Source organism: Nuphar pumila, chromosome 1 (genome assembly GCF_984573655.1).
Source record: "Nuphar pumila chromosome 1, dmNupPumi1.hap1.1, whole genome shotgun sequence".
NCBI classification, from domain to species: Eukaryota; Viridiplantae; Streptophyta; class Magnoliopsida; order Nymphaeales; family Nymphaeaceae; genus Nuphar; species Nuphar pumila.
The window spans coordinates 34067947-34080612 of NC_143249.1; the positions used below are offsets into that span (position 1 = coordinate 34067947).

Sequence of the window (12666 nt, forward strand, 5' to 3'; positions counted from 1 at the left end):
TGAATGCATCATCTTTAGAAAATCATACTAGAGAAAAAATTAAAAAAGACATTGCATCACCCCCAACTAATTAATGATTTACCTCTAACCTCTTGTATCCAAATTGAAATGAATTAAACTCATCATGCAGCCAAAATGCATAAAGTCATAATTGCATGAAATACCAAAACAATAATTCATGAACGTAATCAAGGCCATATTCATGGATTTCATTAAAAGTTATGGTCATTCAAGATATCCAATAGACTCAACATACTAGAAGGGAACTGATTATGTGTAATATGGTCAAGTACAGGTGCACCTTGATCGGTCGAATTATCTCGCTCGCTAATAGCTCTAACCGAACCTGTGCTCTATACCAATAATTAAATCATCATAAATAAGCATTTATCTACCCAATGACAGCAGAAAAAACAATTGCAAAATTGCAAAAAACGAATATTTGGGATTGGATTAGGTTGGAAAGACTTTGCTATTTTCACTATACATAAGTTAGGCTTATTCATTAATTTGCAAATAAATATATTTAAAACATAGAAAATTATGAATTTGAGCTTTGAGATGCTGAGAAAAATCGTGATCAATCATGATTTTTTGCAATAGCCAATTAATCACTATTTTATGAGGAATTAACTTGATGATATTGACATATTTTTTCCTAATTAATCTCGATTTGATTTGACGATTATAAGATCTCCAGAGAAATTGATGAGAAGGAGCTAGGTAGGCTGCTATGATCACAATTACTCAAGTTAGTTAGCAAAAAAAAAACTTTAGTATAGTGGTGAATTGTCAGGTTCAACTCCATTTGCGTTGTTATAAAAAATGTATACTTAAAATGCTTGTATGTGTTTAGAGATTGATTACATGGATTGCAACCTCAATAGAAGTCCGTTCATCTCTCTATCAAGTCCTATGTGTGTTTCTTCTTTTCCTTACAAAGACAAAAGAGTTCATGGCTCCCATGATGACCACATTTGGAAATTATATAAATGCATAGTGAAATATAGAGTAGAGAGTAATCATGTTATACTTGAAAAATGGAGCATGGAGACATGTGGGGATGTAAATGGATTTGATTTGATTTGATTCGGATGTAGGCATTATTGAATCTTACATAATGTGGACATGACTGAATTGGGTTCGGATTGGAATTTTAAAAGCTACCATCAAATCCATGATCGATTATCTTGAACAGCAGTAGTAAAGAAAAATGTGGAAGGGAGTATACCTCATGTTTACATCCATCCAAAGTTCTAGGCTTTTTATTAGCTTGATTACACTAATGAAAGCAACCTGTCAACCATAAATATTATTTCAAACACAAATGCCATTACCCACGTGCACGTAGAGGTAGGCACTAGGCCTGGCAGCCCGTGGGCCGGCCTGGGGCCTGGGCCAGTAAAATTGGCCCTGGCTTGGCCTGAAGCGGGCGGACAAGTGCTGGGCTGCGGACCAGCCCGGTTCAGCCCGTTATTGTATATATTATATACATAACATTATATATATATAACATAATATACATAATATATAATATAATACATTATATAAATAATATATATTATATTATATATTATATTATATATTATATAATAAGCCCAGCCTGAGTCCATTAGCTAGTGGGCCGGGCCGATGCCCACCCCTGCGTGGAGGTGCGCACATAAATACAAAACCTTTTATATTAATATTAGCAGTGTTCAACTGATTAAAATGATTATAACGCCCTAAAAAACAATGGCATTTCTAAAAACATCTAGTTAATTAGTTTTTGAGCTCGTAAAAATGATATTTTTACTTTTCAAATTCAAGTGATTAAAATACACTTTTTATTTACTCTTCACAACAAAAGACTCGCTCACATCTAAAAGTAACTGCAATTGTCATTGCTTTTGAGGACGTCTTAGTTAAATTATTTGCTAATGCTAATATAAATGTTTCAAAGTTAGTTTAACCTCTGTGGGTGGAGAGAGAGAGAGACGAACTATAACCATCAACATTACGATACGAAAACAGGTTCAACCGACATTGAACCTACCGGGTAACCAAACACGGGCCCAAGACATGCCAAGGAGCCCCAAAAAAGGAAAAAAAGAAAAGTAGAGATGCAAGGAGAAAATGAAGAAAGAAACAAGAAGCAAATACAGCTAGGCGACGAGCATCACCCTGGATCATGAATGGTCCCTGGAGGCAGATGGTGTTGCAGATCAGGGATGTTGATGCGGAGAATGGCGTATACGTCCGCCAAAATAAGGTTCACCATTTTGTTGAACACTGCCGGAATATGCCGAAAAATAGCGTTGTTGCGAGTCATCCATACGGCCCACCATGACGAGAGAAGCCAAGTTCGCCAAATAATACGCCATTTGTTGCAATGACGAACTGGTTGAGGACCCCACAACAAATCATTGGCGAACGATTCCTGGCGCACGCTGACCCCCGGCTTATTCCAAGTCACCTTAAAGATGTTTTGGAAAACAGAGCACTCCCAAAAAAGGTGAAAGCCAGATTCTTCAGCCGCCTCACACAACACACATTTACTCGGCAGATGAAATCCGATGGATTTGAGGAAGTTGTCAGTCTGCACCCGATCGTGTAAGATTAGCCAAGCCAGGAAACATGATCTCGGAGTGGGACCCTTGCCCCAGATCAGGTTCGTCGGGAACCGGTCCACCCCCGACGGAAGGAGAGCGAGGTAGCCTTCTTTAGAGCGGAAAGATCCGTTCGGAGCAAGGTTACGACCAAAGAACTGAGACTGCGAGTCAACATTGCCATTATGAGACAGAACTGCAGACCATGCTTGGATCCATGATAGCCGAAGCTTTGACATAGATCGCCGATGCACGCTTGTAGCCCCCACCAATGATTCCATACCACCGTATTTAGCTAGAAGCACGCTTGCACACAGAGACCCGGGTTGGTGTGCAAGCCAGCTCTGCTTCACGACAAGAATCATACTCCTCAGCCGGGGGTCCTTGATTCCCAAACCCCCCCTATTTTGGGGTAGGCAAAGAGTGTCCCACCCTATTAGGTGGCACTTGTTTTTGGGACCTCGCCCAGACCACAGGAAGTGCGTCACTACCTGAGCTATCTTCTTACTAACCCCCATGGGCATCAGGAACATAGACATAAAAAATTCTGACATAGCAGAAAGAACGTGCTTGATGAGAGTTAGTCTACCCGCGATAGAAAGGTAGGACGCTTGCCAACCCAAATTTTTTTTCTGAACCCTTTGGATAGTGGTGCTCCAGGCTGCCGTTGATACACGACTGATTTGAAGCGGCAAACCCAGATAAGAGAAAGAGTTATCCGAAACCAAGCATCCGAATATCCGCTGGCCCAAGTCCAACATTGATGCAGGGGCGTTGACCATGGATAGACAACACTTCTCGTAGTTCAATGATAGACCTGACATCGATTGGAAAAAAAAAGGACAAGCTTGAATCTTAACCTTTGTTGGATGGAGGCCCTTCCGAAGATAATTATGTCATCAGCGTATGTCAGGATTTGACTACGACACTCTTGAATACCGAGAGATTCAATTAGATCACCCTCCACTGCCCTCTTAACCAAGACCACCAGGCCTTCAGAGACGACGTTAAAGAGTAACGGAGACAGAGGACATCCTTGTCGAAGACCACGACCAAGTTTGAACTATTTTCCATTGACCCCATTGATTTGAAACTGTGATTGGCATTGGTTACCAGCTCATGCACCCAGCTAGAGAAACGCCTACCGAAGCCCAAGTTTGCCAACATGTTGAAGAGGAACGGCCAATGAACCGAGTCGTAGGCTTTATGAAAGTCAAGCTTCAGAGTGAAAAAGGCCCTCCGCTGATCTTGAGAGAGTGCAACACTTCTGTGGCCAAAATGAAGGAATGTTGAAGTCTTCTGTTAGGAATGAAGGCGAACTGAGCTTCTGAAAAAATCCTAGGAGCAATTGACCGCATCCTGTTAGCTAAGACCTTGGCGATAATGCAATATAAACTCCTTAACACTGATATAGGTCTAAACCGCGAGATATCCGATGCAGCTTCCTCCTTAGGAATAAGAGACACAATTGCTAGGTGAGAATGAACCGGCAATCGGCCATTTCGATGAAACTCGGCGAAGACACTAAGAATGTCACTCTTAACGCATTGCCAGAATATGCAAAAGAAATCCATAGGATACCTATCAAATCCTGGAGCTTTCCACCCAGATGACTCCCGCACCGCCAAGACAATTTCTTCTTCGGTGAACAACCCCTGAATCGAGTTGGCTAGCACTCGATCCATGGACAAAAATAAAGTTGAACTCATATTAACGTTAATTGTGCTAATATAACTAACTACATTAAAGTGCCCAAGGGGTGTTGGCGTAATGAGCAGGGATCCAGAGAGCAGCCAAGGGGTGAGGCCTTGGTCGCTGGACAAACGGTTAAAGTTCGATTCTCATGGGTGTCACCTCTCTGCACAAGCGAATGCCCAGCATATATAGGCCCCCGAGGCAGAGGTCCTAACCTTGCTGTTTTGTGCTATATTGATGATGTTATATTACACAAGCAAATGCCATCTTGTCACACACACACATATATCTATATTTGTCCAAGCAAATATAGCTGTTTTGTGCTATATTTTTTCTCTGCACAAGCAAATGCCCAGCATATATCCATCTTGTCAGTAATGATGATGATGAATAACTATATTGATGATGTTATATTATTGTTTGGTGGTGGTGTTGGCACACACACACAGAGAGAGAGAGAGAGAGAGAGAGAGAGAGAGAGAGACTAAATAATGTATAAAATAACCCAAGCTGTTAATGAAGGAATAATCTTGGAATCAATCCTGGTGAGTAAGTGGAGTATTAATCTCTTTTGAAGGATAGCTTTGGAATCTATCAGCTGCCAACAACTCATTTAAAAAAATTAAAATATCCCTGCGACTACTTTCACAAAAAAATAAAATAAAAATAAATGAAACTTCAATCATGACAAATAAAATAATAAAGGATAGCCCAATTTCATCACAACTGCAAAAAAAAAACAATAATCAAGTCAATAATCACGAGTCACCCATACATAATATATTGATGTTCACTTATTTCTTTAGAATAATAATATTTCCACGTTATTGATGGATAGCTCTCTGCAATGAAGACAATAATATACAGCCCTTGATGATACTATAACCTCTACCTACTCTTGTTTACTTCTATTTTTTGGTCTTTTTTGCTTTTACATTTTGCAACTAACTATGGCTTTTGAATTGTAATCTTTACATATATCCTCATACTGCTAAGCTAGGCTACTATTGTTACAGATATAGGCTTTTATGTAGTGGTAGGTTTTAGGTCACAAAGTCTGGAAACAACTGAGCAGCGAAGCGCTTCCTGCTTTGGATGTTGATATTGTCATAGGCATTAGTTGGGTGTGCTGCTGCTATAGAGTTCAAACTGCAAAAATCACCAGAAGGTTCACTAGCTAGCTCATGCCTCCTCTCCATTGCCATATTTTGACTAGCAAGATAGGCTGCTTGTGACCCAGATAATGAGAGTACTGAGTCACAGTGAGGAAGGCCTAGAGTGAGTGATATCCCATTGCTAGTGATCCTTTGTGCAAATGTCTCTTGGCTGTACCTCCCAATATCACCAAGTTGGTATGTGCCAAAGCTCCCTCCATGGTCAGTGGCAGCTGCTGCAGCAAGAGCATAACCATCTCTGTTCTGCCGATCATTTATGCGGAACCCGCCGATGTTCGGTCCCTCGGCCTTGACATCTACATCAACATTTATGGAGGGAATAGGATTTAAATCTTGGAGCCCATTGTTTGTGATCCTTTTTGGTGTGGACTGCTTGAACCTTGACTCATTGTCAAGGAGAGTCTGTGCATTTGATGAAGAGGAGGGCCCAATTAGGCTGAACCCGGCTGGGGGTTTAAGGTTCCCAAGGCTTGCTATGGCAGTGGCTGTAGTGGAAATGAATGAAGGTGAAGCTCTGGTCTCAGTGGTAGTGTCTTGGTTTTTGTTGTTAGTGCTTTTGATGTTCATCTTTTGGGATGCAACAGTGAGGCTCTCTGTGGTTGTAGATTTCACGGTAGCCGACTCCTCATTGATCTCACTGTTGCTGGTTTTTTCCTCCGAGTTATTCTCGTTTTCGTGTTCCTTGATCTCTTCCATGTACATTTCTTCAACCATTGGTTTCCAAAGCCTCACGCGCGCATTAATGAACCAGTTTGAGACCTGCACATAAGAAAACATGAAAGTATTTGGTGCTCATTAGCATTGGTTTATCTTTCCCGAAGACACACACACACACACACACACACACACACACACATATATATATATATATATATATATATATATATATATATATATATATATATATATATATATAGGGTCACGTCAACATGACTATTTAACTAAAAATAATAGGTGCAAACTGTATCGACTCAATCTGGTTTCATAGATGAGCATGGTTTGTTTGCTAGGATCACATCTTGTGTCAGGTTCTCTTCCTGTAAAAATATGAGTTTTTTGAGTATGCAATTTTGGTATATTGTAGGTTGTTGATTTTTGAAGCTCTTAAAAAATGGAACAGATCCAGTGATTGTAAAGTACTTGGGCAACACAGAAAACGCTGAAAATTGGTGCTTATGTAGTGATTTTCTCTATCGCACTCAGCGATTTTCTGTGTTTTGTGTGGCCACGCCTGCTTACATGACAAGATAACATAATCTGCAGTGCCTTAGGTCTCACCCATTAAAAAGTTGAAAAAATATGAAATGTTGAGAGAGAGAGAACCTGGCTTCTTGTTAAGCCCGCTTGCTTGGCAAGCATGTGCTTATCTGCGTCTTTTGGATATCTGCTCACAAGAAAAGTTAAAGAAAAAGTCAGATGGGTAATAACAATTACGATATGAAACATCTGTAAATTGCACGTATTTATTTTTTTAAGAAACTCTACCTATCACCGGAAAATCTAACATTACTCTCATACAACAAAAAGACAAAAGCAGAACGGATTTTCAGGCTATCTAATGCTACGCACTATGCAAACTGCATCTGGATGGGTATTTTTGGTATTTTCAAAAATTCAAATCTATAAATGTATTCGACACGGCCTATTAATTTGCTAGAACTGATATACTTGGATTGTATCTTTTTTTTTATGAAAAAATGACTTTTTGGGGCTTAAATTTTTATGAAAGTTTTAGGCTGTTCTTTTTGAAGCTTTATAAAAGTTACCCATTGGAATCATGAATCAATGGTCAATCTCTATCAAATGAAGCATACAGATCGCACATCCAAGGGTTTGATCCAAGAGTCTATTTGTAGGATTTCTATCGCTGGGATAACATCCGTATGATCAGATCTGCCAAAAAAATATCCACATGCCAAAATCTCTCTCTCTCTCTCTCTATATATATATATATAGAGAGAGAGAGAGAGAGTCACTAAAATATGTTTACTGGAAATAAGTTTATCGGTGTACGGAGTGTGAACTAGGTATTTTTGACATTTCTTTTGCAAATTGTCTGTTTTTTTTTTTGAAAGGCAATTGGGAATCGACTGTCGAATCCTGTATTTTTAACAAAAAAATATGAAGTTTTTGATAAACATTTAATTAAGAGAATTTTAACCGTCAACTTTCAAGCCTTAAAAGTTCCTGCTTATGTCCAAGAGCCGGTCCCCATAAAACCAAGCATGTAGACCGCATTCGAACTGTGTGATTTAAGAAAAACACAAAGAACAAAACCATGAAAATCTCGATTCATACTCCAGTATATATATATATATATATATATATATATATATATATATATATATATATATATATATATATAGAGAGAGAGAGAGAGAGAGAGAGAGAGAGAGAGAGAGAGAGAGTCACTAGAATATGAGAACTACCATGTGAACTGCAATTTTCATGATTTTTTTGTTCTTTTCTCTTAAATCTAACTGTGTGGATGTGATCTGTATGCTTCTATAAGGACCAGCTTTTGAATCATCTGACATGATCTTTTAAGACTTTAAAATCAATGGTTCATAATCTCATAAATATTCATGCATCTAAAAATTATATTTTTTATCAAAAAATACATGATCCAACAGTTGATTCCTAGCAAATTCACTGCGTTAAAAGCATCTACATGGTTGGATTTGCAAAAGAAATGTTGAAAATGCACAGTTCACATGGTAGTTCTCATATTTTAGTGACTATATATATACATATATATCAGCAACATTCAACAGATTGAAATAATCAAAATACTCTAAAACTAATAGCATTTTTAAGATATATATTTTTTGCCAAGGGTAGAACAGATTTTGTTTTACAGAAAAAACAAAAACATATCTTTAAAAAGTAACACCATGTACTATAGTAATTGGAATTTGAAAAGTGAAGTCGACTTTTCTGACCTCAAAAAAATAGCTATATATCTTAGAAAATATCATTGCTTTTAAATTTGTTTTGGTTATTTAAACAGATGAACTCTGGTGTTGTTGATATAAAAGGTGTGATTCAAAATTTTCACAAATGAGAAAACTTATCAAAACTATTGTATTCTTAGATTGGCAAATTGTTCCAAGCGAAAAGCTCAGATTGTCCCCATTCTTCGAAATAGTAAAAATAAAAAACTAAACAAAAAACTGTCACTAAGAGAATAGAGCGCTCACGGATGAAGGAAGTGCTCAAAGAGCCAAGCTCTAAGAACCGAAACAGATCTCTCCGGAAGCCCCCTCTGTGGCCTCCAAGCATTGTGCTGCATCATGCCCAGCTGCTGAAGAGCCCTCTGCTGTCTGAGCTGCTGATCAACATACTTGAGCTGCGATCCTTCGGCCTTGCCACTGCCCAAACAGTCTTCTTCCCCCAAGCTCTTGCTGGTTATCCTGATCTGCGTGGCGATGGCATCACGTAGGCATCTGAACTGCTTGGAGATTGTCTGCAGTGCAAGAGCAGTGTATGTCCTTGCAGCTCCAGGTCCAGCTGTAGCCTCAAAGGATGATACTACCATCTGCATCTGATGGTGGTACTGTTTGTACCTCTGATCCACCTGACATATTCAATACCATCAAAAGAGATTGTGTGGATAAGAGCATGAAGGTGAAAAAGATCAACCATTATATAATTTGGAAGTTACATTCATTAAAGTAGAATAAAAAAAAACAAAACTATGAAATCCATGAGAGATTAGTCATAGATGTGAAATATTTGGGGTTTGTTTTAGACTAACTAGCCTTAATCATAAAATAAGAATAGTGAAAATTAGTACTGCGTGGAGAAAATTTAGTTGCAAAGTGGGAAATAATGGGATGTTAGAGATTGTATTGCACCAAGAAACAAAAATAAAATGAGAATCTGGGTTGACTTAATTTTCACCTAAAATGGCAGAAATAAACCATAAATTCGGTCAAATTGGAATCCTTGGAATCTTTATGTAAACTTGAATGTTACAAGCTAGCCGAATATTTTTTGGTGATTGTATCTATTGGGTCCTTTTGAGAAAAAATTGTGAACACGAACTGGGCTCAGTTATTTCCACCAGAAAACACGAAATACTTTGACAAATTTATTTCAAGAATCATGGAAATATGAAAAGATAACAAATTTGGATAATTTTTATCAGGCAAATATAAAAAGAAACCAAGTTTCAAAAGATTTTGAGAACAGAGCAGACATTTATGTTCTAGTTTGAGCCACAGCTATGTGTCCTGAAAAAACAGAACTCAAAACTTATCGCCTGAGTTCTTTATAGGTTAGATTTTGCAGGAATCGAACCCATTTATCTTAAGGGAAGAAAAAGAAAGAACATAGGAAATGTTACTCATCCTCTGCCTTTTTGTATATTGAGAGTTCCACCATTTTTCAGAAAATTAAACTCTGCAACATATCTTGCAAAGTGGTGAAGTTTACTCTTTCAAATACATTTTCTCATAATTTTTTTTCCAACTTAAATCATTGAATTTCAACCATTCACACGAGAAAAAAAAACAAAAAGAGGAAAGAGATTTATTGTGTCCGTCGATATTTATCCTCAAAGTATCCAATCCTCGATTTTCTGTATTAAGAAAAAAAAAGAAAAAGTAACCAACGGGGGCTCCGCTTGTCTGGCAGGAGCAGTTAGTGCACGCCACCTTGTGTTGGGACGTTGCAAGTTCGAACCCCAAATGGTATGGTTGTATAATTGGTAGGGGTCTGCCTAACCCCAGCTTTATCTGTTGAGAAAAAAAGAAAAAATAGTTGTTTCAAGTTTTAATTGCCACCTTCGTTTGCTTTGGTACCATTCTGAAATTATTTTTTCTTCTGTTTTGAAGTCGATAGGTCATTGAATTCTCAATAGTAGCAAAGATATATCTAAAATCATTTCAGATATTTTCTAACTCAAACAAACCAATCCTCAAATCATTTCGTCAAAATAGGAAAGAAGTAATCATTAACAATGCCCATTAATTGTCTAAATCAATCTTTTCTATTGAAAATTTATTTTTAATTTTTAATTTTTAATTTTTAATTTTTAATTTTTAATTTTTAATTTTTAATCTAGCTTCCACAATAAAGAAAAGAAATAGAAAACCCACTGCTTCCATTTTTTTTGTCATGAAAAACGAAAAATTAAAAATAAAGACAAATTTCTTTTTTACAAGTAAATAAATAAATAAATAACCAAAAAAAGAAGAGAAAAGAAGAAAACCATGTTGCGTTCTTACCTCCTCTAGCATGGTGACCAGCTTAGCCTTCTTCATCTGAAGGTCCTGCCTTTCTGCTGCTGTCATTTCACTCCCTTTCTTGCCTCCAGCCTCCTCTGCATCCACAGCCGTCGGATCCTTCTTGATCTTCCCCTCCTTCGCCGTCGATTTCCCGCCCCCCTCGCTCTTCAGCCCCCTCCCCATGTTCACCACCTCATCCAGCAATTCCTGTGCAGCTTTCAAGTACTTGGACCCCAACAGAATACTCTGCAACCCATCTTCCCACTTCACCCTCCTCTCCTCACCTCTTCCCTCCTCATCTCCCCCTCCGGGAGCAGCCGGTGGCACCATCGCGGCCGCTGCATCGGACTGGAAAGAATTCAACGTCGCCATGAATTGCACCGGTGATGAGGACAGGCTCAGCGACAACCCGCCCTGCTGCTCCCGGTTTAGCCCGAGTTGCGAAGGGATATCCCCAATCGATTGGTGGCCGGAATTGTTGGTGATCGCCGGAATCTGAAATGGGTTCCCGGAAGAACCTGCGGCTGTCCCGCTGGTCTGATCGATCGACTGAACGAACGACAATTCGCTTGTGTTGTTCCTCCATAGATTTTGTTGCCTGAGACTGGAGGCCATGAAGGCTGAATTGATCTCACTAGCCTGGTTGCCCATGAAGGTTTGAGCCGTCTGCGGGAGTGGGATGCCAATGAATTGCTGTTGGTTCCCCTGCAATGAATTTCCGGCATGTTGGTTTATCAAAACCACGTTTCCCTGTGCTGCTGCCTCCTGGAATCCAACATATCCCGGGTTCATCAGGTACAGCGTCTGCATACTATCTGCAGACTGAATGTCTGCAGCGTTGCCAGAGAAGTATGCTGCCATGACCTCCGAAATTGACAAGACCAAAAACAGTTATTATCACGAAGCAAATCAATCACCCAATTGATAATGAAAGCAGGAACCCCATCAGGCGTCGCGATGAAGAAAGCAGATCCAGTGTTCGAGGCAGAACAGGTTCTCGAAACTAGAAAAGTACCAAAACATTAGACAATCTCATGTCCAATCATAACATGGAGCAAATTTCCATCTCCACCATTTTTGTCTCAAGAAACCTGAAAAGAAGAGGGGAAAAGGCTTCAAATACTCAATGACAAGGAACAAAGACAAGGATATGGCAAAACATGATTCTTTCGTTTTGCTTGATTTTTTCTTCATGGACTTTATAACATGTCCTTGTACACATGCTCTTCCATTTGAAGGGTTGCGGAGTTATAGCGACCCGAGATTGAAAAAGAAAAATATGAAAAAAATTATACAAGTTCCTGACTGACACACCAAGGGGATGTCAGAAGGGATACCTACAGCCAGAAACAAAAAGAGCAAGATGATGACTTGTGGAATTAAAAAGGCTTCCTATTATACTAACAAAATGAATAAAATAATAATAATTTTTCATCAATTACCATGTTGGTGTTGTTTGAGTTTAACGTAACCCACTTTGGTCCTTTTCCAATTGATGGAGCACAAGGATCAAAGAAGGGATCAAGATCCAACCTGCTGATTGAATTTCTATGATTTGACCCTCTCTCCCATCAATAGATGCAGGCACGCACGTCGGTTCATAGAAGAGGATGGATCAACAAAAGAAATGAGAAAAAAAAATGGAAAGGGAAGGAAGCAACAAGGTTGAAATTTAAAACACAAAAGACCACTCTTTGTGTCAGAAGGATCTCAAGGACGAGGAAACGTCTATTTCTATACAAGAAATTAGGTGAACTTTAGAAAATAAGAAAACCCATATTTTCCTTGACATTAAAATCATGCTTTTATTTTGTCTAATTATGTATAAAATATGGTTTTTTTTATATACTATTTTCTGGTGGGATGAATTGAAATTGAAGGAAACACTCTCACCCACCACCACTATACCAAACAAACAGTAGTCAGTGGTGAGTATTTATAACTTTATATCGTGTAAGAACAGAAAGTTAAAAAAAA

At 38.6% G+C, this 12666-nt stretch overlaps 1 protein-coding gene across 1 annotated transcript; it reads right to left on the minus strand.

The window, feature by feature from the left end:
* Positions 1–5057: 5057 nt before the first annotated feature.
* On the minus strand, positions 5058–12393 carry LOC149848645 (BEL1-like homeodomain protein 1). Its single transcript, XM_089996650.1, has 5 exons — positions 12132–12393; positions 10690–11780; positions 8659–9035; positions 6782–6842; positions 5058–6217 (listed from the first exon to the last, which is right to left on the minus strand). The coding sequence occupies exons 2-5, from the start codon at positions 11548–11550 to the stop codon at positions 5327–5329; spliced, it is 2190 nt and encodes a 729-aa protein (XP_089852776.1). The 5' UTR covers positions 11551–11780; positions 12132–12393; the 3' UTR covers positions 5058–5326.
* Positions 12394–12666: the final 273 nt, after the last annotated feature.

Excerpts from the sequence above, each read along its gene's own strand:
- LOC149848645 (XM_089996650.1), bottom strand. The coding sequence starts at position 11,550 with ATGGCAGCATACTTCTCTGGCAACGCTGCAGACATTCAGTCTGCAGAT. Across the intron at positions 9,036-10,689 it reads TGGTCACCATGCTAGAGGAG|GTGGATCAGAGGTACAAACA; the intron begins GTAAGAACGCAA and ends TGAATATGTCAG. Across the intron at positions 6,843-8,658 it reads TTTGAGCACTTCCTTCATCC|ATATCCAAAAGACGCAGATA; the intron begins GTGAGCGCTCTA and ends TCTTGTGAGCAG.